This window comes from Alligator sinensis, unplaced genomic scaffold (assembly GCF_000455745.1).
Source record: "Alligator sinensis unplaced genomic scaffold, ASM45574v1 scaffold573_1, whole genome shotgun sequence".
Taxonomy (NCBI): domain Eukaryota; kingdom Metazoa; phylum Chordata; order Crocodylia; family Alligatoridae; genus Alligator; species Alligator sinensis.
Window position 1 is genome coordinate 2,684,541 of NW_005841877.1, and position 25,930 is coordinate 2,710,470.

General features: G+C 45.6%; 1 protein-coding gene across 3 annotated transcripts in view; it reads left to right on the forward strand.

Moving 5' to 3' along the window:
- The window catches only part of ITGA1 (integrin subunit alpha 1), a 133,850-nt gene that overhangs the window by 71,298 nt on the left and 36,622 nt on the right, over positions 1 to 25,930 (forward strand). For all 3 annotated transcript variants that reach the window (XM_025196132.1, XM_025196131.1, XM_006017278.3), the window contains 7 exons: positions 650 to 815; positions 13,179 to 13,252; positions 14,716 to 14,857; positions 19,798 to 19,940; positions 22,073 to 22,216; positions 23,149 to 23,403; positions 25,240 to 25,370. In XM_025196132.1, coding sequence (XP_025051917.1) covers positions 650 to 815; positions 13,179 to 13,252; positions 14,716 to 14,857; positions 19,798 to 19,940; positions 22,073 to 22,216; positions 23,149 to 23,403; positions 25,240 to 25,370 — 1,055 coding nt within the window. The remainder of the gene's footprint in view (positions 1 to 649; positions 816 to 13,178; positions 13,253 to 14,715; positions 14,858 to 19,797; positions 19,941 to 22,072; positions 22,217 to 23,148; positions 23,404 to 25,239; positions 25,371 to 25,930) is intronic.

Genomic DNA, 25,930 nt, shown 5'->3' on the forward strand with positions numbered 1-25,930 from the left:
GGGGGGGGGGGTGTCAGTCTGTCAGGCCAGAGCTGCTCTGGCTTGGTTCAATATGCTGGTGAGGAGGGGCTGGCTGAGGCACAAGGGCACTATGGTGCAGGGCTAAGTGGCAGGCAGCCCCCACACCGTAGCTCTCTCATGCCCCAGCCAGGCCTGGTCACCATCTACACATCAGTTTTGGTGCACTAAATAACTCTGCCTTAAAATAGTACTTGTATGGGGCAGTGCAACCCCACAGTGGAGTTAATTAGTCTACTGCTGCCTATTAGCACTACACATGTACATGGTGATGCTTTACTATGGACCTAATCAGTCAACTCTGTAGTAAAGTGCACATGTAGATGCCCCCAAAATGATCTCAAATGGGAACAGATTCTCACTATTGTAGAGGATTTGTTTTTCTTGTATTATGCTTGTGAGTCTCTTTTTTAAAGAAAGGACTAGCATTTATGTCAACTTAACATTTTTAAATTCATGTAACAGTTCATAGTCATAATCTATCATTATCTATCAGAAGCAGTTTTCTGACACAATGAAGATAGTGTTTAATGAATTAAGCTAAGGCACTATTTCCCAATGTTCACTGACCAACTACTGAAGATGTATGGGGTATAAAATGTGTCCTTGATAATTTTTTTTAATGCCTTAGATTCTTGGAAGCTACAAAAGAGAAAATTTAAGTCCTGAAAAACTTTTGGAGGAAATAAAATCAATTGCAAGTGAGCCTACTGAAAAGCATTTCTTCAATGTCTCCGATGAATTAGCCCTTGTTACTATTGTTGAAGCACTTGGAGAGAGGATATTTGCCCTGGAAGGTATGAAATTTCTTCATAGTTTAATGCACCACAGAAGTATAAGTAAGTAAAGAATAGGAAATCTACTCTTCACTTATTTTGTGATATATTGTACCCAGTATAATACAATGTTATAAAACATTTTTTGAACATTCTGGTCATACAGTTGACTTACAAAACACATTAATAAAGGTATATGATGACGTAAAATCTTGTTCTTCAAAGTCAGAGTACCTGGAAACAGTAGACTGGAAAATAAAAGAAAAGGTCACTTCAATAACTATCTTTAGTGGAACTAAACTAAGGCAAGGAACAGAAATTACACATAAACTGGTTTAAGTAACTGGAAACCAATTTAAACCTGTAACAGAACAGAAGTTCAGTGCACAAAACCATTTCAAAATGGCCAAAAGCAGTTTAAGATATACCTTGACGGATGTCGTATCAGACTTAACTGATTTAGGTTAAACCCATCTATCGAACTTCTGTCCCAGTTCCCCTCCCAAGTCAAGTTATCTCGATGTCCTCCTGTATCCCATGATCCTTTGCATGCCCACACTGTCTGCTTCACAGAGCCCGGCTGGTGCCACCCCCTGGGCTGTGCTGTCACATTGTTGAGGCAGCGCACCCTCTGGTTCCTAGCCCTGTGTCCTGCCTTTGCCTGCCAGTAGTAGTGGAGGGGGGAGGAGGCAGTGGAGGCCCCCTGCCATGCAGGCCCCGCAGCTGTGCTTGTTCAGGTCTAGGGCAGTGGGGCTCAGCCACAGGGTGGGGGCCTCTATGCCCCCCCCCCAATGCTACTAGGCTCTGCTGACAGTTCGCACGCCTCAGCCCTGCTCCTACCTGACTATGTCAGCTGAGCCTGGCAGGGTGGAGTGAGGGAGTACAGGCTTCCCCCAGCTGGCTTTGCTCAGGTCTGGGGGGACTAGGGCCAGGTCCACAGCACAAGGACTCTGCTCCTCCCTGCCCCCTGTGCCTGGCTCAGCTGACACAGGGAACCAGGAGCCAGGACTGAGAGCAACACCAGGACTGCCAGACAAGCTGCCCTTCCCCTCCCCCTGAGCTGTGCTTGCTTGGTTCTGGGGAGGCAGGGGCAGGGCTTGCAGGGCTTCTGCTACCCCAGCCCCCCTGTTCCCAGCACTGAGTAGCTAGGCTGACAGTCCTGGTGTGGGTCTCAGCCCCAGGTCCTGCCTGCCGGTATCTGTTGAGCTGGGCAGTGGGGGGTGGCAGGGCAGGAAGGAGCAGGACTTAAGAGCCTTGCAGGCTGTCAGCTGATCCAGGTAGTGTCAAGGGGTGGGGGAGCAGAGGCCCCCCCTCACCCCATGGCCCAGCCCTGCCCCTTCCCCCCGAGCAAGCACAGCTAAGGAGGTTTCCGTCAGCCACTGACAGGGGCACTGGTGGTGGGGGAACAGATCTAGGGAAATAGGCCCCACTGGGAGGCAAACAAGAGCATCCAGGCATCTACGTGCCACCCCCCTCCCCAAGAGTGAACATGCACTCTGTTCCCTCCTGGTTCAATCTATGCAGCTTAGAGAAACCTGGGAAGAATGAATCGGTTCCACTTTGGGGGTTTTTGAATGTCTGTACTTAGCCTAAGAGTATCTTTTGTCTTTGAAATTTTAGCTTCAGTTTGAAGTGTAAGTGTAGATAAGGTAATATATAGTAATGCATACAGTAATAAAATAGCATATTAATAATGAATCCCTTAGTTTCCCTGGCTTCATTGGCATTTAAAGGGATACAGTCATTTTTGGAGAGTGGTGGAATAGGAGTGCCAAAAATCTGCCACAGTCTTCTATGAGAGGAGGATTTCAACCACTATTTTCATTTTCACGTAAAAGGTAAAATACTGCTGGTGTGATCAACAAGGCAATAAATAATCAACAAATCTGACTATTTTATGTTTTTTCTTATCACATCATAATATGTAAGTATATCTCAGATGTTGGCTAGTTATTGATTACAAAACTGTACTTTGCTCCATAAAACAGAGCTGAGACAGACTATATTTTTTTCCTTTGGAAATAAACATGAAATGCAGGCTATTAGTGGGGAAGATCCTAAAGTAATAATGTCTGTCCACATCCTCCAATCAAATTAAGCAACAGTCTGCATGTTTCAAATCTGCTAGTAGCAACAGAACAGAAACTTGTTTGTTCATTTTAAATTATGCTCATTCTGAAACGATTAAGCTACCATGCAGCAAAACATCTGCATATACTATGTACATTTCAACATCTGATTTCTCTAAACACTTCAAATAGGATTGTTTATGATTTGATTAAAAGACATTGTTGATTTGACTGTTGAGAAACAAATGCTCGAATCATGGGGAATAAGCAGGAGGAACTCATCCTCCTGCTAGCTAGCAAAAACCCAGACCTAGTGGGGATCACGGAAATCTGGTGGGATTCCACCCATGCCTGGGCAGTGGACATCGAAGGCTACAGGCTGTACAGATGAGACAGAGCAGGGAAAAGGCAGGGAGGGTGTAGCACTCTACGTCAGAGAGCAATACACATCCTCAATGATAAGGATGGGGTCAGAGGAGGGGCAAAATGAGGCACTCTGGGTAAGAATGCAAGGGAAGCATGGGGAAAGGGACTTGATAGTGGGCATCTACTACAGACTGCCTCCCCAGGGGGATGAGCTGGACCTGAAATTCTCAGGTCAGTTCACAGAGGCTGTAAAGTCAAAGGATGTGGTTGTCATGGGTGACCTAAACTACCCAGACATCTGCTGGGAGGAGCAGTCAGCTAGGTCCGACCGCTCACATAGGTTCCTAGCCAGGATACAGGACCTCCTCCTAACCCAGGAGGTGCATAGTCCCACCAAGGGAAATGCCTTGCTGGACTTGGTCCTTGCCATAGGCGACAACCTGGTGCGGGGTATGCGGGTACTCAACCACCTGGGCAACAGTGATCGTTGCCTGCTGGAATTTACTATCCAGCACAGGGTGGTGAAAGCAAAAAGCAAGGCAGAGGTCCTCAGCTTCAGGAGGGCCAACTTTTGTAAGCTAAGAAGATTAGTAGGAGAGGCATTAGGGGTCGCGGAGCTTCAGTGAGATGGGAGTCCAAGATGGGTGGTTGTTCCTCAAGGAGACGATCCTCCAAGCTCAAAGGGAGTCAGTCCCATTGCGCACCAAGGAGGGCAGGAGTGCTAAGAAGCCCCCATGGCTCAGCAAAAGCATCCAGGGATGCCTGAGGGCAAAAAAGGAGATGTACAAACAGTGGAAGCAAGGGGCTGTCACCAAGGAGGATTACACCTTTGTTGCTTCGGATTATGCTGCAGGGAGGCTGTTAGGAAGGCCAAGGCAGAGATGGAGCTAGGGCTAGCAACCAGAATTAAGGATAATAAAAAGTCCTTTTTCAAATACATAGGAAGTAAGAAGAAGCCACCGGGTAACATGGGCCCCCTATAGGATAGGTTTCGCAATCTGGTAATTGCAGCAAATGAAAAAATGGACCTCTTTAATGAATTCTGTGCCTCCATATTCCTGAACAGGGACTGGGACATTTCCCCCACTAGAATTGCGGATGGATCCAGGGGAGGCACTGGCCTAGGGTCAGAGGCAACCTAGTTAGGGAACTTTTGGAGGGGATGGATATGTTTAAATCAGTAGGTCTAGATGCTCTTCACCTGAGGGTGCTGAAGGAATTGGCAGGGGTCATAGCGGGGCCCCTGGCACAGCTCTATGAGCGCTTGTGGGGCACTGGCCAGGTACCAGAGGATTGGAAAAGGGCCAATGTGGTCCCCATTTACAAGAAGGGGAGAAAGGAGGACCCCAGCAATTATAGGCCAGTCAGTCTTACCTTGGTCCTTGGGAAGACCTTTGAGAAAATTATCAAGGAGCACATCTGCAAGGGCCCAGCAGGGGAGGTAATGCTCAGGGGCAACCAACATGGGTTCATTGAGGGCAGGTCCTGCCTGACTAACCTGGTTTCTTTTTATGATCAGGTCACAAAGTACCTGGATGAGGGTGTTGGGGTGGATGTTATCTTCCTAGACTTTAAGAAGGCCTTTGACATGGTTTCCCACCACATTCTCTTTAAAAAACTAGGTGACTGTGGCATTGATGCCTACACAGTCAGATGGGTGGCTAATTGGCTATATGGTTGCACCCAGAGAGTGGTGGTGGATGGGTCATTTTTGACCTGGAGTAATGTGGGCAGTGGAGTCCCCCAGGGCTCGGTCCTGGGGCCTGTACTGTTCAACATCTTATCAGCAATCTGGATGTGGGTGTGGATTGCACGCTGTCCAAATTTGCTGACAACACCAAGTTGTGGGGCAAGGTGGGCACTGGAGGGGAGGAACAGAATCCAGCTAGATCTAGACAGGTTACAGAGGTGGGTGATGAGAAAAGCATGGGCTTCAATGCAGACAAGTGCAAGGTACTACATCTAGGGAGAAGTAACCAGCAACACAAATATAGGCTGGGGAACACCTTTCTTGTCAACACGGTGGCAGAAAGGGATCTTGGAGTCAGTGTTGACTCCAGGATGAACATGAGCTACCAATGCGAGGAAGCGGTCAGTAAGGCTAACCACACCTTGTTGTGCATCTACAGCAGCATCACAAGCAGGTCCAGGGAGGTGATCCTTCCCCTCTATGCAGCATTGGTCAGGCCACAGTTGGAGTACTGCGTCCAGTTCTGGGCAGCGCACTTCAAGAGGGATGTGGCTAGCATTGAGAGGGTCCAGAAGAGGGTCACTTGCATAGTCAAGGGGCAGCAGGGCAGGCCCTATGAAGAGAGGTTAAAGGGCCTGAACCTATTCAGCCTCCACAAGAGAAGGCTGAGAGGGGATCTGGTGGATGCTTACAAACTCACCAGGGGGGACCAGCGGCAATTGGGAGAGGCTCTGTTCCCCCGGGCACCACCCGGAGTTACTAGGAATAATGGCCACAAATTGTTAGAGAGAAGGGTCAGGCTAGACATCAAGAGATATTACTTTGCAGTTAGGGCTGCCAGGCACTGGAATGGACTCTCAAGTGAGGTGGTACTCTCTTCTACCTTGGGGGTCTTCAAGAGGAGGCTGGACAGATGTTTGGCTGGGGTGATATGACCCTGGCACCTGTTCCTGCCTGGGGCAGCTGGTCGGATGGGATGATTTGTTTAGGTCCCTTCTGACCCTAAGCACTATGATACTATGATACTATGAAATAATATAAATATGAGAAAATATTTATAAAGGTGTTACAAATTAAAGTTTACTTTTAGATATGTTTAGCGGCCTTGTTAGCATTTCAACTGGTAAAGTAACAGTATTTTTTAACTGGATTGTTTTCAAATACTACAGTTTCTTTCAAATCTTATTTTTCTTTCTTGGCTTTGGAAGACTTAATTTCCTTACTTGTAAACTTCATTTATTTGAAGGAAGTAAATTCTTGGCCCTCTAAAGGGAAAGATTTAGCTGAAAAAAAGAACCCTCTTATAATAAGAAAGAATAAACTTTCTAGCAAAAAATCCTGTTTGTGCAAAAATAGGTTATTAATTGAAACACAGGGAAAAATCAGTAACAATAAACTTTTAACCAGTTCTCAGATTGTTTTGGTTAATGCTTTGTGTAGCTCAAGAGGTAGGGTTGAAACGTAGCTTTGAACCACAATATATTGACAATAGGGTAACCAGCAGCCTAATACCTCTGAGATGTGCTCTGAAATACATTAGGTACAGAAATTACTATGAGATCCGAACGTGACAGAACATGGGGATAACTCGCTATTTGGTAGAAGGGATAACTAGAGTATAAGGTGGGTTGCTTAATTCAAAGGATTTAAATTGTGATTAAAATCAGCAAGCAGGAGACTTCAATTTAAATCACTTACTTTATTCCTGGGTTGCTTTAGAGTCTTTTTAGTTGTAGGATGAAGAAAAGTTTATCCTCATTTGTTGATAAGCATTACGGCATAATGGCTTGTGATTAATGTAGTCTTCACACCAAATGTGGTACTTCTTTTTGCTACCCCAGGGGATAGGCTTAGCTCAATGACTCTGGAGGCCTTGGGCACACTTGGTTGGAGGTCTATGAGCATTTTATCAAAGGACAATTATCACAGTAATTGTGCTGAAACACGTACATGGGCACATTCAGTACCTTGCATATTTGAATAGTAGTGCATGTCTGTGCTTTTATTTTGGTTCCTTCGTCATTTCACAATTGATTCCAATTCAGGGGAAGTATCACATGTGTCTTGATTTAGCCCTTGCTGAATAGGTCTTGTAGCCCTTTCAGAGTGATCCAGGGTCTATGCCCCATGGCTCTGCACCTGAAAATAGCTCTAAGAAATTACACCACATACAGAGGCATAATGAGTATGGCAGGGGGGTATGCCACTGAGCACCAGAGGGGAGGGAGAACCAAGGAGTAGAAGTGAGGGCCCGGGAAACTTCCTGCTTTGGGGACTCAAAAGAGTCTCCAGCTGATGCCATGGTGTGTTCTGCTCACTCCAGCTGTTGCTGCTACAGGAGTAGCATGATGTACATGCACCTGGCTGCTGGGAAAACAGCAAAGACATGGAGCTGCTGTTTCTGCTTCTGGGGAGTGGGCTTTCTGGTGGAGCTTCTGTCCAGCACTCCACAAAGTTGGGGCCTGTGGCTGGTGTCCCACTTGCCCACCACACATTACACTATGAACTCTGTATGCATTTGGTCAATTACCTAGATCATCATACATTTATTTCAGTTTTATTTTTTTACATTTTATTTTTTGAAAATAGTGAATGGCAACTTTTGTTTCCTAAATGGATTAATTTATTTTTACTTATGATTGTTCTATATAAATGACAGATAGACATTGCAATTATACTTTAGTCCTTTGTGGGCGAAGACAACTGCATCCAGTGGGGGGAGGGGAGGAAAGAAGAGAGAAAAGAAGTGGGAAAGAAAAAGGGAAGGAGAAAAGGAGAAAGAATGTTTTCCTGGCCACACATTTCTTCATTCCTTCTATGGATTTGGGACCTCCAGGATGGACAGTCGCAAGCAATTTGGTCCCATGATGCTGGGTCAATGCCGAAACTCTTTAGGGACACATTTAGGGTGTCCTTGTACTGCTTCTTTGGTGCACTGCGAAAGCGTACTCCATTTGACAGTTTGCCATAGAAGACTTCCTTTGGCAGGCGAGTGTCAAGCATTCTTGAGAGGTGGCTGGTCCATTTTAGCTGTTTTACCTCGGTGTCCAGAATCTTGTCCTGCCATTTGATATTTAGTATCTTTCACAGGTAGCACAAGTGGAAGTGGTTTAGTTTCCTGGCATGACGCTGGTAAATGGTGCAGGTTATGCAGGCATAAAGGAGGGTCCTTTGTAAACCTTCAGTTTTGTCAAAATTCTGATGCCTCTGCAGTCCCAGACTGACTCACAGAGTCTGCCAAAGGTCATGCTAGCTTTTGCTAATCTTGCACTGACTTTGTCATCAATGTGGACAGCATGAGAGAACATGCTGCCTAGATAGGCAAACTTGTTGACCATCAACAATTGTTGGCCTGTAACTGAGATGTGTGGTTCCTGGGGCATTGTTCCAGATACAGGTTGAAACATCACTTCAGTCTTCTTCATGTTAATAGTGAGTCCAAAGTTGTCACAGGCTGACGAGAGTATGTTCATGGATTGTTGCATGTCAGCCTGTGAGCCTGCACATAACGCACAGTCATTAGTGAAGAGGAAGTTGCGAAGCATGGCTGTCTGGCCTTTAGAGCTTGCTTGGAGACTGCGCAGGTTGAACATGTCTCGATCAAAACGGTACATGATCCCCATACCAAGGTCATCGTCATCTTGGAAGGTGACTGACAGCATAGCAGAGAATACCATGCTGAAGAGGGTAGATTCCAGCACACAGCCCAGCTTGACGCCATTTATGACTAGAAAGAGGTCGGAGCGTTCACCATTCGCAAAGACGCATGCCATCATGCAACTGTCGAACCATATTGATCAATTTTGGGGGGCATCCGTACTTCTTTATGATTTCTCATAGGCCTTTGCAGTTCACCATGTCGAAGGCTTTAATTAGATTGACAGATGTGAGGAGAAGTCTGACTGCCTCATCCTCTTTGGCAACTTCAATGCCAGGATTGGCTCTGACTACCAAGCATGGAATGGCATCATCAGGAAGCATGGGATCGGAAGCTGCAATAGCAATGCTCTTCTCCTGCTCAGACTATGTGCTGAATACGAGCTTCTGATACCTAACACTGTGTTCCATCTCCCCAACCAGAAGAAGACATCATGGATGCACCCTCACTCCAAGCACTGGCATCGTATCGACTATGTCATCATCCAAATGAGGGACAGGTGTGATATCTTTGTAACCAAAGCAATGTGTGGCAGTGAATGCTGGACTGATCATCAACGCATCATCTCCTCATTAAAGATCATGATTCACATTGCAATTAAGAAAAAAAAATTAATTGTTTATTAGTTAAATAAAATGCCTTAGTTAAAATAAATATGCTGGATCCAAAAGGAAAAGCTGTATATTTGCTAAATATTTGTTTATTAAACAAATTAAGTATTTATATGTAGTTTATGAATTTAACTGTATGTTTCTGGTTACCGAAATTTTAGAGTTTAGCCTCCCAAACTTAGATTTTATTCATGGGCTAGAATAGAAAAGTGATCTTTCCTGCTTTTTTCAATCCCTAAATGGTTTCCCAAATTTGAGTAACATAGCTATTGAACTGAACTAAATGACCTGAAAGAAAGAAAATATTCTCCTTGTATGAGTTCCAGAAATATACAAAAGCCTATGGCAGATCACTTTAGCCACCCTGAACTTTCCATCACTGATTTAGGAATAAGTGTCCTTAAACCCCCTTCCTCCCCAAACAAAAAACAAAAACAAAAAATCCTTTAAAAACTGACCTGAACATAAATTATAAAATAAGAAATCATCCACAGGCTGGATTGTTAATCATGCTCTCAATGGAGACTAAGGATTCTTATCCCATCACCTGAATTACTTGCTTACCCCCTTGTCTCTCTGGGCCTTAATTATTCCATTTCTCTTAACTGATCCAATCAACCCTCTCTTTTACTAGCTTCCCTTTCCCTTGTACCTTTCCCTTCTATATTTCTTTCCTTCTGCTATTGAGACTCAGAATTTAAACTCATTAAAGAGTTTCAGAAGATGAGTTTCTTATTAGAGATATGCTATGACACCAAAGTTAACTCAGCCATGTTACGCCCATTTGGCATATCCTTTCCTATTGTGTCCTAGTGTAGTAATGTTACATTTTATTTCCTTTAATTATTGTTATTTGTTTAAAAAAAAGAAAGGAAAGACAGGAGACAAAATTTTAAAAAAGCAACAAAACTCAATCCAAGGAAGACTGTGCCATTCAATACTATGGGAGCAAACACATTTTTGCTCATAATCTTTTTCATATGACTCCAATCATGGCCTGGACTGTACTTCTTGTCAGCAGTTTTATGTTTTATCCACCCTCTATGCTGGCAAGAAGATTTTGCACAAAGAGTTTTTTTGTTTTTTGCTTGTGGAGGGGGGGATCGTTTTGTTTTTTGTTTAAGGACACTTACTTAGTAGAATCTTTGGCAATTAAAAAAACAGAGCATTAGCATGGCGATTAGTAACAAGCAATGCTTACAATTTAAGATACTCAAAATAGCTATTATATCATCTTCTATCCAACAATTAGGACCTACTCATGGTGGAATGGCCAATGCTGAGTGTTTAAAATTGTACACTGAAGTTCTCAAGTATTAGCAAATACATAGCTGTAGAGCAGGGACAGGCAATTATTTTGGGCAGGGGGCCACTTACCCAGTTTTGGCAGGCTGTTGAGGCTGCATGGGTAGCCCCGCCCCTTGACAGGTGCCCCACACCTTGACAGGTACCCCGGCTCCTTGTCACCATCTTGGGACCAATGTCCCAATGTCTTGGGACCAATGTCCCAGGGCCAGCACGGGTGGGGCCCAGAGCGGAGCGCAGGCTGGCAGGGGTCTGTGGAGCCGAGCTGGGATGCACCAGCAGGGAGAGGGGGAGCTGGCCTGGCTCCATGAAGCCCCTACCAGCTGGGACCCCGTGCTCCTGCCACCCTGCTCTGGGCCCCACCAGTGTGGGCCCTGTGCTCCCACTGGCTCCCCGCCACTCACATGCAGTGCCCCACCCAGCCCCGCGGTACAGGCAGGGGGCAGTGCACAGCCCTGACCCCCATGGTCACCAGCAGGGAAGAAGCTGGTGCTGAGCATGGGGAAAAGCAGCCCCTCACCTGTGGTCTCCGCTGCAGGTGCTCGCAGCCCACGCAGGACTGTCCAGAGCAGGCACAGGCAGCCTCAAGCAGGCTGCAAGTGTCTACAGCGTGGGGGCCTCGGGCATGGGGCAGGAGAGGGGCCACTTTTCCCCGCACTCAGCACCAGCTTATAACCCGCCCCACTGCCAGTCTGGTTACAAGGTGGTCCTGAGCATAGGGGGAGAGGAGAAAGCAGCCCCTTGCCCACCCCATGCCTGAGGCCCCATGCTGCAGAAGCTTGCAGCCTGCCTGGGGCTGCCTGTGCCTGCTCCAGACAGCCCCACGTGGGCTGCGAGTGCCTGCAGTACAGAGCACCGGCCATGGGGCGGGCGAGGGGCTGCTTTTCTCTGTGCAGAGAAGGAGCCCAGGCAAAAGCTGAGTACAGGGCAGGGAAGTGGCCCTTCCCCCACCCCACGCTGCAGGCACTCGCAGCCCGCCTGGGGCTGTCCAGATCAGGCACAGGCAGCCCCAGGTGGACTGCGAGCAGCTGCAGCATGGGGCACTGGGCATGGGATGGGGAGGGGCCACTTCCCCCCCTGCACTCCTTCCCTGCCTGTGCTTCCCTCCCACCTTACCTGAGCTTCCTGCGCCGGGGCAGCCACATGCTCCCAGGCCAGAAGCCCCAGCTCAGGCTTCCCGCTCGGGGGGGTGCTGGGCAGGCCCTGCTGTTGTGGGAGCCCACCGGGTCCCCTGGGTCCTGCTGCCCTTGGTTCCTGTCATTTTTTAACCAAGGGCAGAGAAATATTAATTTTCTACATTTTTTTAGGGGCCCCGTGGGCCGGATAGAATGGCCTCACTAGCTAGATGTGGCCCACGGGCTGTATTTTGCCCACCCCTGCTATAGAACCTAATAAAACATTTTCTTCATGCTTGGCAAAGCTGTTAGATCCCTTAAAATCTACTGGTTTGTGTTTGTACATGTAATATATTCACTTGGTGCTTGTGATCATGTCTCCCCTTAGTGGAAGATCCCAGAGACTGAGAATTTACAAGAAAATTACTCCTTCTTGCTGCAGTGAAAAGTCCCTATGATATATATCCTGCTGTTCACAGATTCAGATTCCTCTGCTGACTTTAGCATCTAGAATACATGTGCCCATGCTAAGTTAGGCATGGATGTTCCACATGCTTTGACAATTGTCTAGTTCTCATACTATGAATTTTTGTCAAGCAAGTCTCATGGCAGATATTACAACCTTCCCTGCTCTTCTGTCAGGTTGCTTTTCAGGTTGTATCAAGCCACAGAATGAGATAAAGGTACTGTCTGCATCTAGTATTGGAAAGCAGAGAGGTTTCTGAGTCCTGTCACTGATGAATGAGGGAACACACAGGTTTTTTTTCCCCTGAAGATATTTCCTGTATTAAGAATGAGGAAGATGACTTTACCAGCTACCTCATGTTCAAAGTGATAAGAACCAGAAAGCCAGTTAGCCCTTTGAAGATATAATAAGAGGCTGAGCAGTTGCCTTCTGCAAAGATGGGGTATAATACCCGGTTACCAGATTCCTGCCTTACTCAAAGCCACTGAACAAAAAATGTGGAACATTGCAATGGTTTGTTGGAAAGGTATGAAGGAGTCTACCCTTTCCCTGCAGCCATTGCACCTTGAATCTTCCCCAAGACTCACTGAATAGAGGCTTGGGGAAAAAATACAAAAGAGTTTTTCCCGGTGTGAGGTTTTGATGTGGAAAGCTCAAGCACTCCAAATCTCAAGTATGTCTCATAAAAAAATGACCATCTGTCTACCATTTTTTAGTTATTTGTGTACAAATGAAAGGTCACACAAATGGTGGTTTTGCTGTTCTTGGCTCAACTGAAGAATGGTTGAACTCATTTATCAAACGTTCCAAACATATTTACCGTGGCACTGAGGGACGTCTTGGTCAGTTTCAGTGAAAAAATATTTTTAGAACAGGTTATAAGACTGGAAACAAGGATTGGAACAGAAAATGCTTCTCTTTTGTAATGATAGTACACATTCCTTGAGTCATGAACACTAGTAATTATGTATTGCAAACCAAGTTTAGAGAAAACTCTAGTTTACGGTATAATCTCATGCCATCTCATTCTATTACTATTCATATTTGTCTATATAGGAAATCCATACATATTTAAAATTTGTATTTTATTTTATTTTATTGTAGCTACAACAGACCAGCAGGCATCCTCATTTGAAATGGAAATGTCACAAGCTGGTTTCAGTGCTCATTATTCTCAGGTAAATTGATTGTTAAGAAGTATATTTTTAAAGTAGTTATTTATTTATGAAACTGTATGTATTTATTTATTCTGAAAAAAGTAAAATGCCAAATACAGTCATCTGGACAATGCACAAAATTTAACTGGCAATTAAAAGTGGGATCCAATGAACCAGACTCTAAGAAAGACAAAATATAGCAAAGAAAAAACAAAAACAAAAAGGGAAAGTAAATACACTTAGCAAGTCCAAAATTATCAAAGACAAACTGACCCAAATAAAAAGATCTTCCACATACTTTTGAATACAGCTAAAGTGTATCACTGGTGAAAACTGAAACACCAAACCTTATTTCATTTGATCTTACATAGATACTTTGTTTCAGAAATACTCTCTCTCCATTTTTACGTTGAGGTCCATACTAGACTATTTATGCTTCAGAAATGGCATGAACAAATGTACGGTGAAGCTGTTTTACAAGGAGAGTGAGAGCTGTTGCTTGGGAAGGTGTGTCAGTTGTTATAATCTGTTACATCTGTAGGAGCCTATAGTGATATAAATTACCTGAATTACCCTAACTTTGACCCTTGAATGAAAAAAGGTTGGAGTGGTTTTGCTACACTTGTATCACTATAGAATCATGCAGATATAAGCTTAAATTCCAGCAAATGAGCTTATATTTATATCCTTTAATATCACTACATTTGTTACATCTGTCTGTACCCAAAGTGTTAGCCTTTACAAACTGACATTATCCAGAGCAGAAGCCAAAGGAAAGCTTCAGATATGTTTAGCAGTACATTAACTTGAAGTATTCAACAGGCCAAGCAATCATGAGCATAACCATAGTTTCAAAAACAAATTTAAGATTGTTGGTACCTGGACAAATTGATGATGGGCTGCATTTACCCCATTCCCAATATTTCCCAATATCTCTACACTTCAATATTTTAGCATTTTAGAAATAATAATTGAAATATGTGTCACAGGTATATAAGGTTAGAAGCTCTGTAGCCCAGCTCCTGCACTTAAGGATCTTCACGTGTTCTTAGACCATCCATCTGCAGGGTGAGATTCACTCCTGCTGGCACAAGAGAACATCAGGCCATTAGGGGTTCCATTGAAGGAGAACTGTCCAAAATTCATTGTCCAATGAGACTACCAAGAATAGCTTTAAATTGGTGTATCTCCTAACTGGCCTTTCCCTCCTTTCCTTTGATGCTATCCTATCTGTTCTTCATCCTCCAATGGAGTGAAGCTATAGAAATCAGTTTCCCCTGTGCTGCTTCCCTTCACTGGTCCAAAGTTTGTTGTTTTTTGTTTTTTTAAATTGTGTGGTATGATTGTGAAGACTATGCTAATATTGTGACTAAATATTGAAAGTATATGTGAAACATGAATCAAATACAAGACAATGATAAAAGATTTAAAAATATTGATGATATGAGCAATGATAAAGAGTAACACTCTTTTCTCTGAGTAAGGACTGGATCATGCTTGGCGCAGTTGGAGCATACGACTGGAATGGGACAGTGGTCATGCAAAAAGACAATACAGTTTTTATGCCAAGAAATAATACCTTTCGTGACGAGTCTGAAAAAAATGAACCTCTTGCAGCTTATTTAGGTAAGAGAAATGGTCCAGCTCAAAACCTTTTCTTATAAATGTTGTGTTCTCTCAAATGATCTTGCCCTGACTTTCAGCCACTTTAGAGAATATAGATTCTAGGGAAATTTCTACACTCCAATATTTTACCATTTTAGAAATAATAATTGAAATATACATCATAGGTGAGTAAAGCTAAAAAGTCTTTAGTCCAGCTCCTGTACTTAAGGATGTTCAAGTGTACGTAGACCATTCCCACCAGGTGTTTGTGTAATCTTTTCTTAGTAACCAGCACAGAAGAACCAATTCCTTCTGTGTTGGTTACTAAGAAAAGATTAGATAAACACCTGTTTCACAGTACTTCTAGGGTAGCTTGTTCTAGAGTTTTGCTGAAAAAAAGTTAAATATCTTTTTCTGCAAATTCAATCTAATTCATCTTTGCTGCAAAGTAAGTTCATTTTTTTCTTATCCATACACCATTGGACAAAGAGACAGATGATTATCATTCTCTTTATACCCACATTTTACGTACTGAAAGACTGTTTGTTGTTATATAACTCCCCTCAGTCTTCCTCTTTTAAATCTACACAAACCCAGTTTCTGCCACATTTCCTCATAGGTCATTTTCTAGACCAAGGGTGGACAAGATCCAGCCTGTGGAGGGACTTTGTCTGGCCTGAGGCAGGTCCCTCAGTCCTGCCTGGCCTAGGCACTGTCTGGCCCATGGCACATCCCACTGCCCCCTGGGCACTCAATGGGCATGTCCAAATGAGTGTACGTGTGCCTCTTGCCTCATCTCAAACCCCTTCAAGAGGGGGCAAGAGGCATGTGAAGGAATGAAAAAATGTTCAGCATGGGGAGAAAATTAGACCCGTGGATATCCAGGGATCTAAAAAAAACTAAGTTAAAAAAAGCAGGGTGAGGGGTCAACCACAGAGACGCTCTGGCAGCCACAGCATCTCTGTGGAGAACCCAGCCTCCAGTTGCTTCAGGGCACAGTCTGTGGCTGGCCCCTCGCCCTGGTGCTGAAGCAGGGCTCCAGTGCTGGTAAGTAAGGGGTCGTGGGGGCTGGAGGAGGGGGAAGGGGACTGTGGGGGGACCCCCGCCAGCCCCGCCCACTCCCCCAGCCCCTGCCCCAGCCCTGCCCTGCCATTGGGGGGGTCTCAGGGAGCAGGGGGTGGGGCTGAGTGGGGCAGCCATCAGGAGGCAGCAGCTGGCGAGGAATGGGGCCAAGTAGGACAGCAACTGGGGGGTTGGGGTGGAGCATGTGGGCCTTGCAAGGGGAAGTGACAGCCCCTGCAGGGGCCATTTGGCCCTTGTTGGGGGACCATATCCCCTGTGTGGGGTCATAGCCCATGTTGGGGGGGGCTGTATCCCCTGTGTGGGGCTGTAGTCCCTGTTGAGAGGCCATAGCCCCTCTGGGGGCCATTTGGCCCCTGTTGGGGAGCCGTATCCCTTGTGTGGGGACCATAGCCCCTGTTGGGGGGATTGTAACCCCTGTTGGGGGGCTGTAGCCCCTGTGGGAAGGCAGCAAAATATATATTTATGTATTCATGAATTCATGAAACACGTATTTAGAGTTCACTTTATTATTATGATAAAGACACTGTAAGGCTTCCACATTGCTTTAACACTGTAGATATATCAATAAAACATTGCCCAACTGATCGCTGTCTCTGTCTCTGTCTCTCTTTCTTTATAGTGGTCTTTTGTTTCAATTGTGTAGGAACATGGATTTTGGGGTATTTTACAGTGACTTTGGGATTTTTTTACAGCAATTTTTCAGTTTTCCAATAGGGAACACCAGAATTCCTGCTCGGGAGGCCAGTGGCAGGACCCTGCCTACTCAGACCTGGCACCTTGGACCCAGCTGGATGTGGCTGACCTCCTGGCCAAATGGAGCCAGGGACAGATGCTCCTGAGCCCTGAGAACTGCAGAGACAGATGTTCCTGAGCAGCAGGGCTACAGCCAGACTCCTGCCTTAACATCTGAGCTGAGGCACACTGAGCCTAGGAACAGGGCAGAGAAGACCAGAGCCTGGGAACAGCACAGAGCTTGGAATGGCTAGGCCTGGGAACAGGGGTGGGTGAGCCCATAGCCTGGAAAGGGGTAGCAGAGAGCGTAGGGCCAGGGTGCCCAAAGTCCAGCAAAGGAATAGAGCGAAGCCTGAGAGGGAAGAACATGGTACCTGGGAGTAGCAAAATGTCCAGGTGGGAAACACAGATGGAGGAGCTATGTTTGGAAGTAGTTAGAGGAGGTGAAGTGGCCAGGTGGAGATACCAACCACTCAGGTGTGGCCAAGTTAAGCGAAGTGCCTGGGAACAGGGGCCCAGTCAAAGAGGGTAGAGGCTATGGCCTGAGAGGGCTAGTGATGAATAATTATGTAATGGACTAAGGGGAGGTAAAGAGATCTAAGCTTGCCTAGAGAGAGAGAGAGAAAAAGAAATCAGAGGAATAGAGGGCCTGGGGCCCAGAGGGAGAGACCCTGAGCCCAGGAGGGACTGAGTAAAGAGGACCTGGAGCTTGAAGCCTGACACAGGCAAAGGTAGAAGTGCCCAGAGAAGATCAAGTGTGAGCCACACCTGGGAGCAAAGTTGGAGCCTGAGAAAGGGCAGAGAGTGGGGCCAGAGAGCCCAGAACCCATAGAAGGGCAGAGTGTGGGAACAGAGGACCCAGAGAGCAAAGAGTGTGGGACTAATGGGGGCCCAGGGCCCTGAGAGAGTCAAGCATCATCAGGGCCAGAGTCCAGAGGTCTGGAGGCCAGGAGGGGTGAGTGTCAGCAAGGCCAGGGAAGCCAAGATCTCACTGGTCCAGGAGTGGGGCCAGGGCCCAGAGAGGGGCTCAAGGCCAAGCAAGGCCACATCTGGAGACTGACAGAGCCAGAGGGGCCCAGGAGTCTCACTTGACCTAGGAGCAGGAGTCACAACCAGAGGCCAAGGAACCTGTAGCCCAAGAGGGGCAAGGACTGGGGCTGGGAGCCCATAGCCCAAGAGCGGCACATAACAACAGGAAGGAGTATCACCTGTGAGGCATGGGTATGGTGTAAAGAGGAGGTCAGAGCCACATAATTGGCCCTTAAGACAATGACCGCAGACACCTGTTGTCATGAGAGTAAGGTCAAGTTTGGAAAGCCCTGGGGCAGCCACTCTTTATCTAGAAACTAAAGTCATCAAAGTTTGACGGCTGAGAGAAGGGGTGACTGCCCAAAAGAGGGTGAAATGGATAGGACGGGGCAGACAGTTATTTCAGGTGGAAGGCCAGCCACTTCATGAGTTTTGATGAGCTGTCAAGGGTCACATGCCTAGTCTTGCCCCTTGACAGTTGCCCTGCCCTCTTGTCACCATCTTGAGATCAGAAGTCCCATCCCCTAACCCCTGACCTTTGCCACCAGACACCCTTCCTTTTGCCCCCCAGAAATACTCCTTTTGGGAGGGGGCTTGCCATCTTAGAACCAGAAGAAAACCAAATCATACACTAAAAGTCAAAGAACTACTATAACATATTTTAATTTTATTACAAAAATATTTTGTCATGATTTGTGTTTGCGTAGTGTATATAGAGGTGATTGCGTAATAACTGAAAATAAATTCTTAGTCTTGTATAGTGCGGGGGGTGTATGGTGGGGTGTGCATGTGGGGCTGTGTGTGGTAGGGCGTGGGTGTGTGTTTCCAGTGAGGTGTGGGGGGGGGCATGGGGGGTGGAGGAGTGGGGGAGGGTTTATGAGGGAGTGTGGCTGTGTGTGTATAAGATATGTTGGGGGTTGTATATATGTGGGGAGTTGTGGGGGTTGTGAGGTGTGAGGGATGGTGGCGGGGGTGTGGGCACTTCCCCCATGGTGTAGCAGCAGGCAGGGTGCTCAAGGCACAGGTGTGCCCAGCGGTGTGCGGCTCCAGCTAGGGCTGCCTTTCCCACTGCGGCTGTGCAGCAGCGGAGGAAAGCCCCAGGCGCCTTCTTCTGGGAGGCAGGGAAGGCAGCCGGCTCCAGTGCCTGGGGCTTCCCTCCCATGCCTGGCGAATGCAGGGGCTGCTTGTGAGTGGCGGGGAATGCCTGCGATACAGACTGCCTGGCAGAGGCTGCGCCCCTTGTTGCGATGTGCAGCGCTGGCCGGAGCTTCATCCTGACGGGCACCAGCATCCTGAGCAACCCATCTGCTGCTGCTACTGGTGCTGCCGCTGCCTGCTAGGGCTGCGCACCTTGGGTGGAGTGTAGGGGGGGTCCCCACACACACCCCCACCCTCCCTCACACTCCACCCAAGCTCTGCGCTGGTACCGCACCTCTGAGCACAGGCTTTGCACTGCCACCAGCCCCAACCAGAGCCCCACACTCGGGGCTCCTGCCCAACTGCAGCCCTACCCCCATTGCATCCCTTCCTGCTGCCCAGAGCCAGCAGGAGACCTGGGAAGTGGAGTAGGTCCCCGGGGCTGCAGCAGTAGCCCCATGCTAAAGGGCTGGGCCCTTCCACCCACGAGGGTGGGAGCAAGGCAATAGGGTATGTTTGGGGCTGTGAACGTGGGCACCTCACTTCCACTCTCATGGGCAGAAGGGCTAGCCATATTTTGCCTGCCCCTGGGATAAGGGCTGAGGGACCTCCAGGGACACTATGGCCACCTGTGGCGTGAACCTTGTTACAGCCAATTTATGATGATTTCATCTATGTAATAATTTTCTGTTATGCAGGACAGTGTCAAGAGCCTTAGTAAAGGACAACTGCAGTTTCCTTTTCATCCTCAAGGCCAGTTAGCCTGTCAAAGAAGGATCCAACCAGTCTTGTTAGATAAGATCACAGTGATCATGGCTCAGCAGTCACTGTGCACCAGAACATGCTCAGGCGCTTCATATGCATCTACTAGCAATTCTTATCAGAACCAGGGTTACAAGAGTGTCTGTGGGATTAAGCTTTAAAAAGATTTTGAATCTCATCACTTAATGTAACATTTTGAATTATTTTATTTTTCCCAGGATATACAGTAAATTCTGCAACAACACCTGAAGGAGTTCTATACATTGCTGGACAACCTCGATATAATCACACAGGCCAAGTTATTGTTTATAAAATGGAAGGAAGAGATGTAAAAATAATACAGAGGTTAAAAGGAAAACAAGTAAGTATTTGTAATTAAAATTTAAGTGGCATATTGGGAATAAAATGTTAGCAGCATTATTTCAGTGGAAAGACTGTATCAGAGAAGAAATTTGAAATGTAAAATGTTTATAGATTCCCAAATAAATATAAGCTGGTTTCTCTGGTCTACTAAGCAGTGCTAAGTATACTTAAACCAGCCAGAGATTCCCTTTGGAGAATATTCCCTGCGTAAACTGAGTGGAGGTGGCATAACCACAACAGTTCCCTGACCCCTTGGTGTGTCATGAGAAAGACAGATGAAGTAGCTGCAGACTTCCACTTCATACTCTGCAGGCTTAATAGTAGTGGTGAAATTTTGAGTAGGCCCCCTGCTCCTGCTTTAAGGACTAAGGATCAGGGAAGAAGTCCATGCCCTTTCCCCCTCATTGTCAAGTGTATCTTAGCACAGCTCAGATGCAGAGAATGATTGTCTATATATATTTAAGATAACTGCTTTCTAATATCTAAAGGTAAAAGATTTTATCCTATTTCATTGCTGATGATCTTACGTGCACATTTCCTACAGGCTTTGACATTGTATCTTTGATGCATACCCTCATATGTACCATGCAATCTTCTGTTGGATTAATTGTGGCAGAGGGACATGATGGACACCTATACACGTGCAGTGAGACTGCTCCAATGTAGTGTAATTATTTGAGTCTGCTGAAGCATGGTAATTACTGTGCTCAAGCCGATTCCAGCATCAACGAGCTTTAGTTAAAGTGCCCCCACCATCATTTTTTAGTGCAGGGATGCTGATACACAAGACAATCCTGGCGTTTTAATTAGAGCAATTCTTCGTTTCAACAAATAAGGCCTACCACCATACATTGAACAATGTGGATAAAATGAAATATTGAATAAATGCCTATTAACTGAGCAATATCCATCTTGTTCACTGAATGAGGCAGGGGTCCTATGGAGGCAAAAAATAAAAAATCCCCCCAAAACCCATTACAATCATGTGATTAAAGATGGTGTTGTAACACATGCATAAAGGGAGCTAAAATAAGGTTGCCTCATCAACATTAATACTAGCTTTTGCTGTTTTTTGCATTCTTAACTTTGCACCCATAATGTGTGTGTGTGCACACACATGCATGCCACTTCTGAAAAAACAAATTCCTTAATGCTGTTACATGACATTGTCCATGATTCATTCACAGGGTTGGAATCTTCACCCCTGCCACCTTAGCCAATAGAATAAGTGGGCACATCCATACGGTATGTGGCACCGCAAACACATCTGCAGCACCACATACTGCACAGTCAGGTGTTCTCTGTGCTACAAGGGTGCACTGTCCATGTGTGCACTGCTCCGGTTATTTTCTCTGTGGGTTTTTTTTACCCGAGGGGTCAAAAAAACCTGCGGAGAAAAAAACCAGAGCAGTGCACGCCACTGAAAAGCAGAGCCGGCCCACCTGGAGCCGTGCTGCAGCTGCCAGCCAGGCTTCGCCCAACATGATCACCACTGCTGCAGCCCCAGGAGGCCCCCAGGACCCCAGGTAAGGCTGGTGGGGCCAGCACAGTGCTGACCCCAGCCTCCTCTCCTGCCCCTGGGGCAACTTGCTGCATGCCAAAGCATGCATGGCACAGGCATTCCCCAGGGACAAGCAGCTGCAACACAAGGTGCACCACTGCTACTTGTCCCTGGGGAACCAAATGTTCGTGCTCATCTGGACGTGGCCAGTGATAGCATGTGGTAGCAGTGGTAAATTGTCATCTGTTACACTGCAGAGGAATGAGAGCATTTTTGCCAGTGGCCTTCAGAGATATTTGCTAACAACAGATTGTGAGGCTTGTGAATCTTGGGTTTCATTTCATTTCCAGTTCAGGAAGGCAATGTTTTCTTACGCCACAAAATGTTCTGCCTGTTCTCTTCCAAACTGAAACCCTATGTCCCGTCTCAGTCCGGTCTTTTTTTTTTTTTAATTTAATGTCATGTTTCATGATTTTTAATAAATCATCTCCCTCTGCCTCTGTCCTGTCTCATTCTGAGCCCCTGATTCTTTACCCATCTCATTTTATAAGTAACTAATAAAAAGGATCTTATGATGTTGGGTGATGTTACTAGCTCTGCTTATCACATATCTTATAATTTCATTGCAGATTGGATCATATTTTGGGAGTGTTATTACTACAGTAGACATCAACAAAGATTCATTTACAGATATTCTTCTAGTTGGTGCTCCAATGTATATGGGAACTGAAAAAGAGGAACAAGGAAAAGTATATGTGTATTCTTTGAACAAGGTAAGGCTGATTGCAATTGGCAGGAAGCAGAGAAAGACTCATTAGATTTTTGGATCATTATTTTAAACAAATAATATATATCAAGGGTGTCAAAGATGTGGCCTGTGGGCCAAATGTAGCCCACAGAACTCTATCACCCACCCCCGCTGCTGCCCCCGGGTCTGACTTGAACCACGCTATCAGACTGCCCCCCCTCCCCCCCTACACACACACTAAAAGCCAGTCTGGGAGTTGGGGAGGTTTGGGGAGGGGAGAGAGTGGGATTGTGGGGGAGAGGGCTGAGCTAGCCTGTGAGCCAGCCCTGTGCCCCATATGTGTTACAGCACACAGGACAGAAGATTTCCAGGGAACCTTTTTTTCTTATGTACCTGCTTCCTGATCTTGTGTATCTATGTCAGTATTTTACACTCTTGGATTAGAGATGATTTTGCTGAAATGTCAGGTGACAGATGAGACTTCAAAAAGCTCCTGGGGATATGCATTTTTTTTTAGCATCTCTGCTTTTTGGCACTACCTCCTCAGCAGTCCTGGTGCCAACCACCTCATCATCTGCAGTATCTCGGTCCAGTTCCCTCCAGTATCTTAGGTCTATGACTAGTCAGTGGGCCCAGTACTGAGGTAGCCCTTGCTGAACTGTAAACCATTGTACAAATGCTATCATGAAGCTGTACCTTTTTATGGCCTATAACTACAATAAATTGTGTTAAATGTACCTACAGATACATTGTATGTCTTTCCCTTACCTACATCAGGCCAAAAGCCATAATTTAGAAGCTACAGTTTTTCCCTGTTGATATTTTCATATCACTTGGTTTAGCGCTTTTAAGTGTTTGCTGAAAGTGTCAGTTTGTCTTTGATGTAAGTGCTTTTAAAAAATTGCTTTGAAGAAAAGTTGATTGGAGTCCATAATGCTTACATTTATCCTTCTGCAGACAACATTTGAGTATCAAATGAGCCTCGAACCTATAAAGCAAACTTGCTGTTCATTATTAAAACATAATTCCTGCAAAACTCACAAGAATGAACCTTGTGGTGCTCGCTTTGGAACTGCAATTGCCTCAGTAAAGGACCTCAACCTTGATGGATATAATGATATTGTGATAGGATCTCCTTTAGAAGATGATCATCGGGGAGCTGTATACATTTATCATGGCGATGGCACCACATTAAGGAAAGAATATGCACAGGTAGGGAGTATGAAATTAAGACTTAGTGTCTGCTATAAGAAGTGTATGTCTTGGTTAGGGCCCCATCCAACTCTTATTGAAATTAATGTGAATCTTTCCATTCACCTCTGTGAGCTTCGAATCCTAAATTTCTTTACTACATCTTGTAATGGCACCTTGTGTCCCACATGGCTCTGACATGCGAACTCTGGCTGCATATCTAAAGCCTATATCAAGATCCATCTGAGCACTTCCCAGTATTTTCCCGCCACACCTTGATCTTGATACTAAATTTAGGAGGCAGCCCTCAGATTACTAGAGTGACACCACACCCTGTCTTGCTTATCATTGACCCACCTCTATTTGAGCCAGTCTTACACTCTGACTCTTTGCAGGGCTTCACTGCTCTCCATTGGGCTCAGCCTTTCCTTGGGCATCTTGCCCCTAAGCAAGCTCCATCCCTCTCCTGCTCTCAGTCCCAAGAGCCTCGGCCTGTCTGATCTCAATTCCAGGACCCTTAGCCTGTCTGCTCTCAGCTCCAAGGGACCCATCCCCAAATCAACCAAGCACACAGCACCCTTGCCAGGCACCCACAGTGGCTTCCCTGCTCCTCACCTCAAGCCTCATGCTTAAACTCAGAGACAGACATTTAACTAACTTGTCTTTCTTATGGGACTCTCTCCCTTGCAGTCCCCCGGCTCTCCTTGCTTCAGTCCAGCAGGAAGCTCCTTCACCAAGCCCAGCCTGGGCCCAACTGACACAGCCCAGGTGCAGGGCCTCTATGGCTCCCAGCCGCTGCCCCTTTGGGTCACCTGTCCTCTCCCTCTCATAATGGGGCATAGCATTCTTCATTACCAGCTGCTCTGATGCTTGCATCCCTATTGCCTGCATCTCTTGCAGGTGGCACACTGCAGCTAACACTATCCTCAGTAACAAAGGTCAGGGTTCCCTGTCACAATCGCACATGGCTTAAATCAACAGTAACTGAAATCAATGGCAAACTTGGCATTGATATCAAGGGAATCCAGGCAGAACGTGCAGGTTATGTCTACATAGGCTCTTGAGGATTGCCACTGTGAAATAAGCCTCTCCCATTAACACATGCACTGTGCTTGCCCAAGCCTGCAAATTAGGCAGCAAAGACAGCTCAGAAGTAGGCCTGAGTGCAGGCTTCAGCACTATGCTCAGGCTCTTACAGAGACATTTGGGTTGCATGCCCAGGGCTTCTCTGAGCAGCTCAGGCCTGCTCCTGAGCCATCTACGCTGACTAATTTGTAGGCCCAGGTGTATAGTGAGCAGGCAAAAATATAATGGTGAGGCTGATTTCTCACTAGCAGTGCTGGGCTTGCTTTGGAGGCTTTGACATATAAATTAATTTGTGAAAGACGCAGTAGTAAATCTGAGGTGTAGGTTGTAGCCGTTGGTCTAAGGGCATAGGCAGACAAGGTTCCTTGGGTGAATCTGATATCTTTTAGTAGACCAACCCAAATAGATGGAAAATAATTATTAAGCAAGCTTTTGGGTTCAAAAACCCTTTGTCAGGCTAAGGAAGTTTCAGCAGTTGGTGTGTGCTCTCCAGGAAGAGCACACACCAACTGCTGAAACTTCCTTAGCCTGACAAAGGGTTTTTGAACCCGAAAGCTTGCTTAATAATTATTTTCCAACTATTGTAGTAAATCTGGAAATTTATATTGTGCTTATCAGTGTGGTAATCCTTCTTAGAAGTGTTTTAGTGAAAATCCAGTAGCCCGAAATTTTTAAAAGCGTATTTGGACTTATTTGAGATAGCATACTTATGTGTATATATATGTATACACGTACATACATAGATGTCAAGTTATCAATGATTTTTCACAGCGTATTGCATCAGGCGGAGATGGGGAGAAAATGAAATTTTTTGGTCAGTCTATACATGGAGAAATGGATTTAAATGATGATGGTCTAATAGATGTCACTATTGGAGGCCTTGGTGGTGCTGCCCTCTTCTGGTATGTACCTGAAAATTATTTGTTTAACGGGAAAAGGCCTACAAAAGTTAGATGCTTCGACATTTCCTGTTAATATGTTAAAGTGTTACTGTTGGTTTCATTAGTAGCCGTAGTACATTCAAATAGAAATAGGTATGTAATTTGGGTTGACCAAATAATATATATGTACTAGTTTGGAGAAAATGAATCTTACTTGTTTACATTTGTTCATTTCATAATTTGATGCTATCTGTGGATCTTAATTTTTTAAGATCTATCTGAGATGTGAAATACTGAAAAAAAAAACTTAGTAATTATAAAAGTTTAACATAGAGAAACTAGCAAAGTATTAATGTGTACTATTATGTGTGCTTTTTATGCACACTTGTCAGTAGGTGGCACTATTCTGCATGGTTTTTATCTCCTGTTGCTGCCTGCTGTTTTACTTGGAAGCCTGCAATTTTTCTTCACTCAGTAAAGATGTTTGCTCTATTGCTCCCTGTCTGTTCTCACTGGGATGAATAAACCCCTACATTACAGAAAATTAAGCATAAAGATTCTTTTATTTAGAATTCAGACAA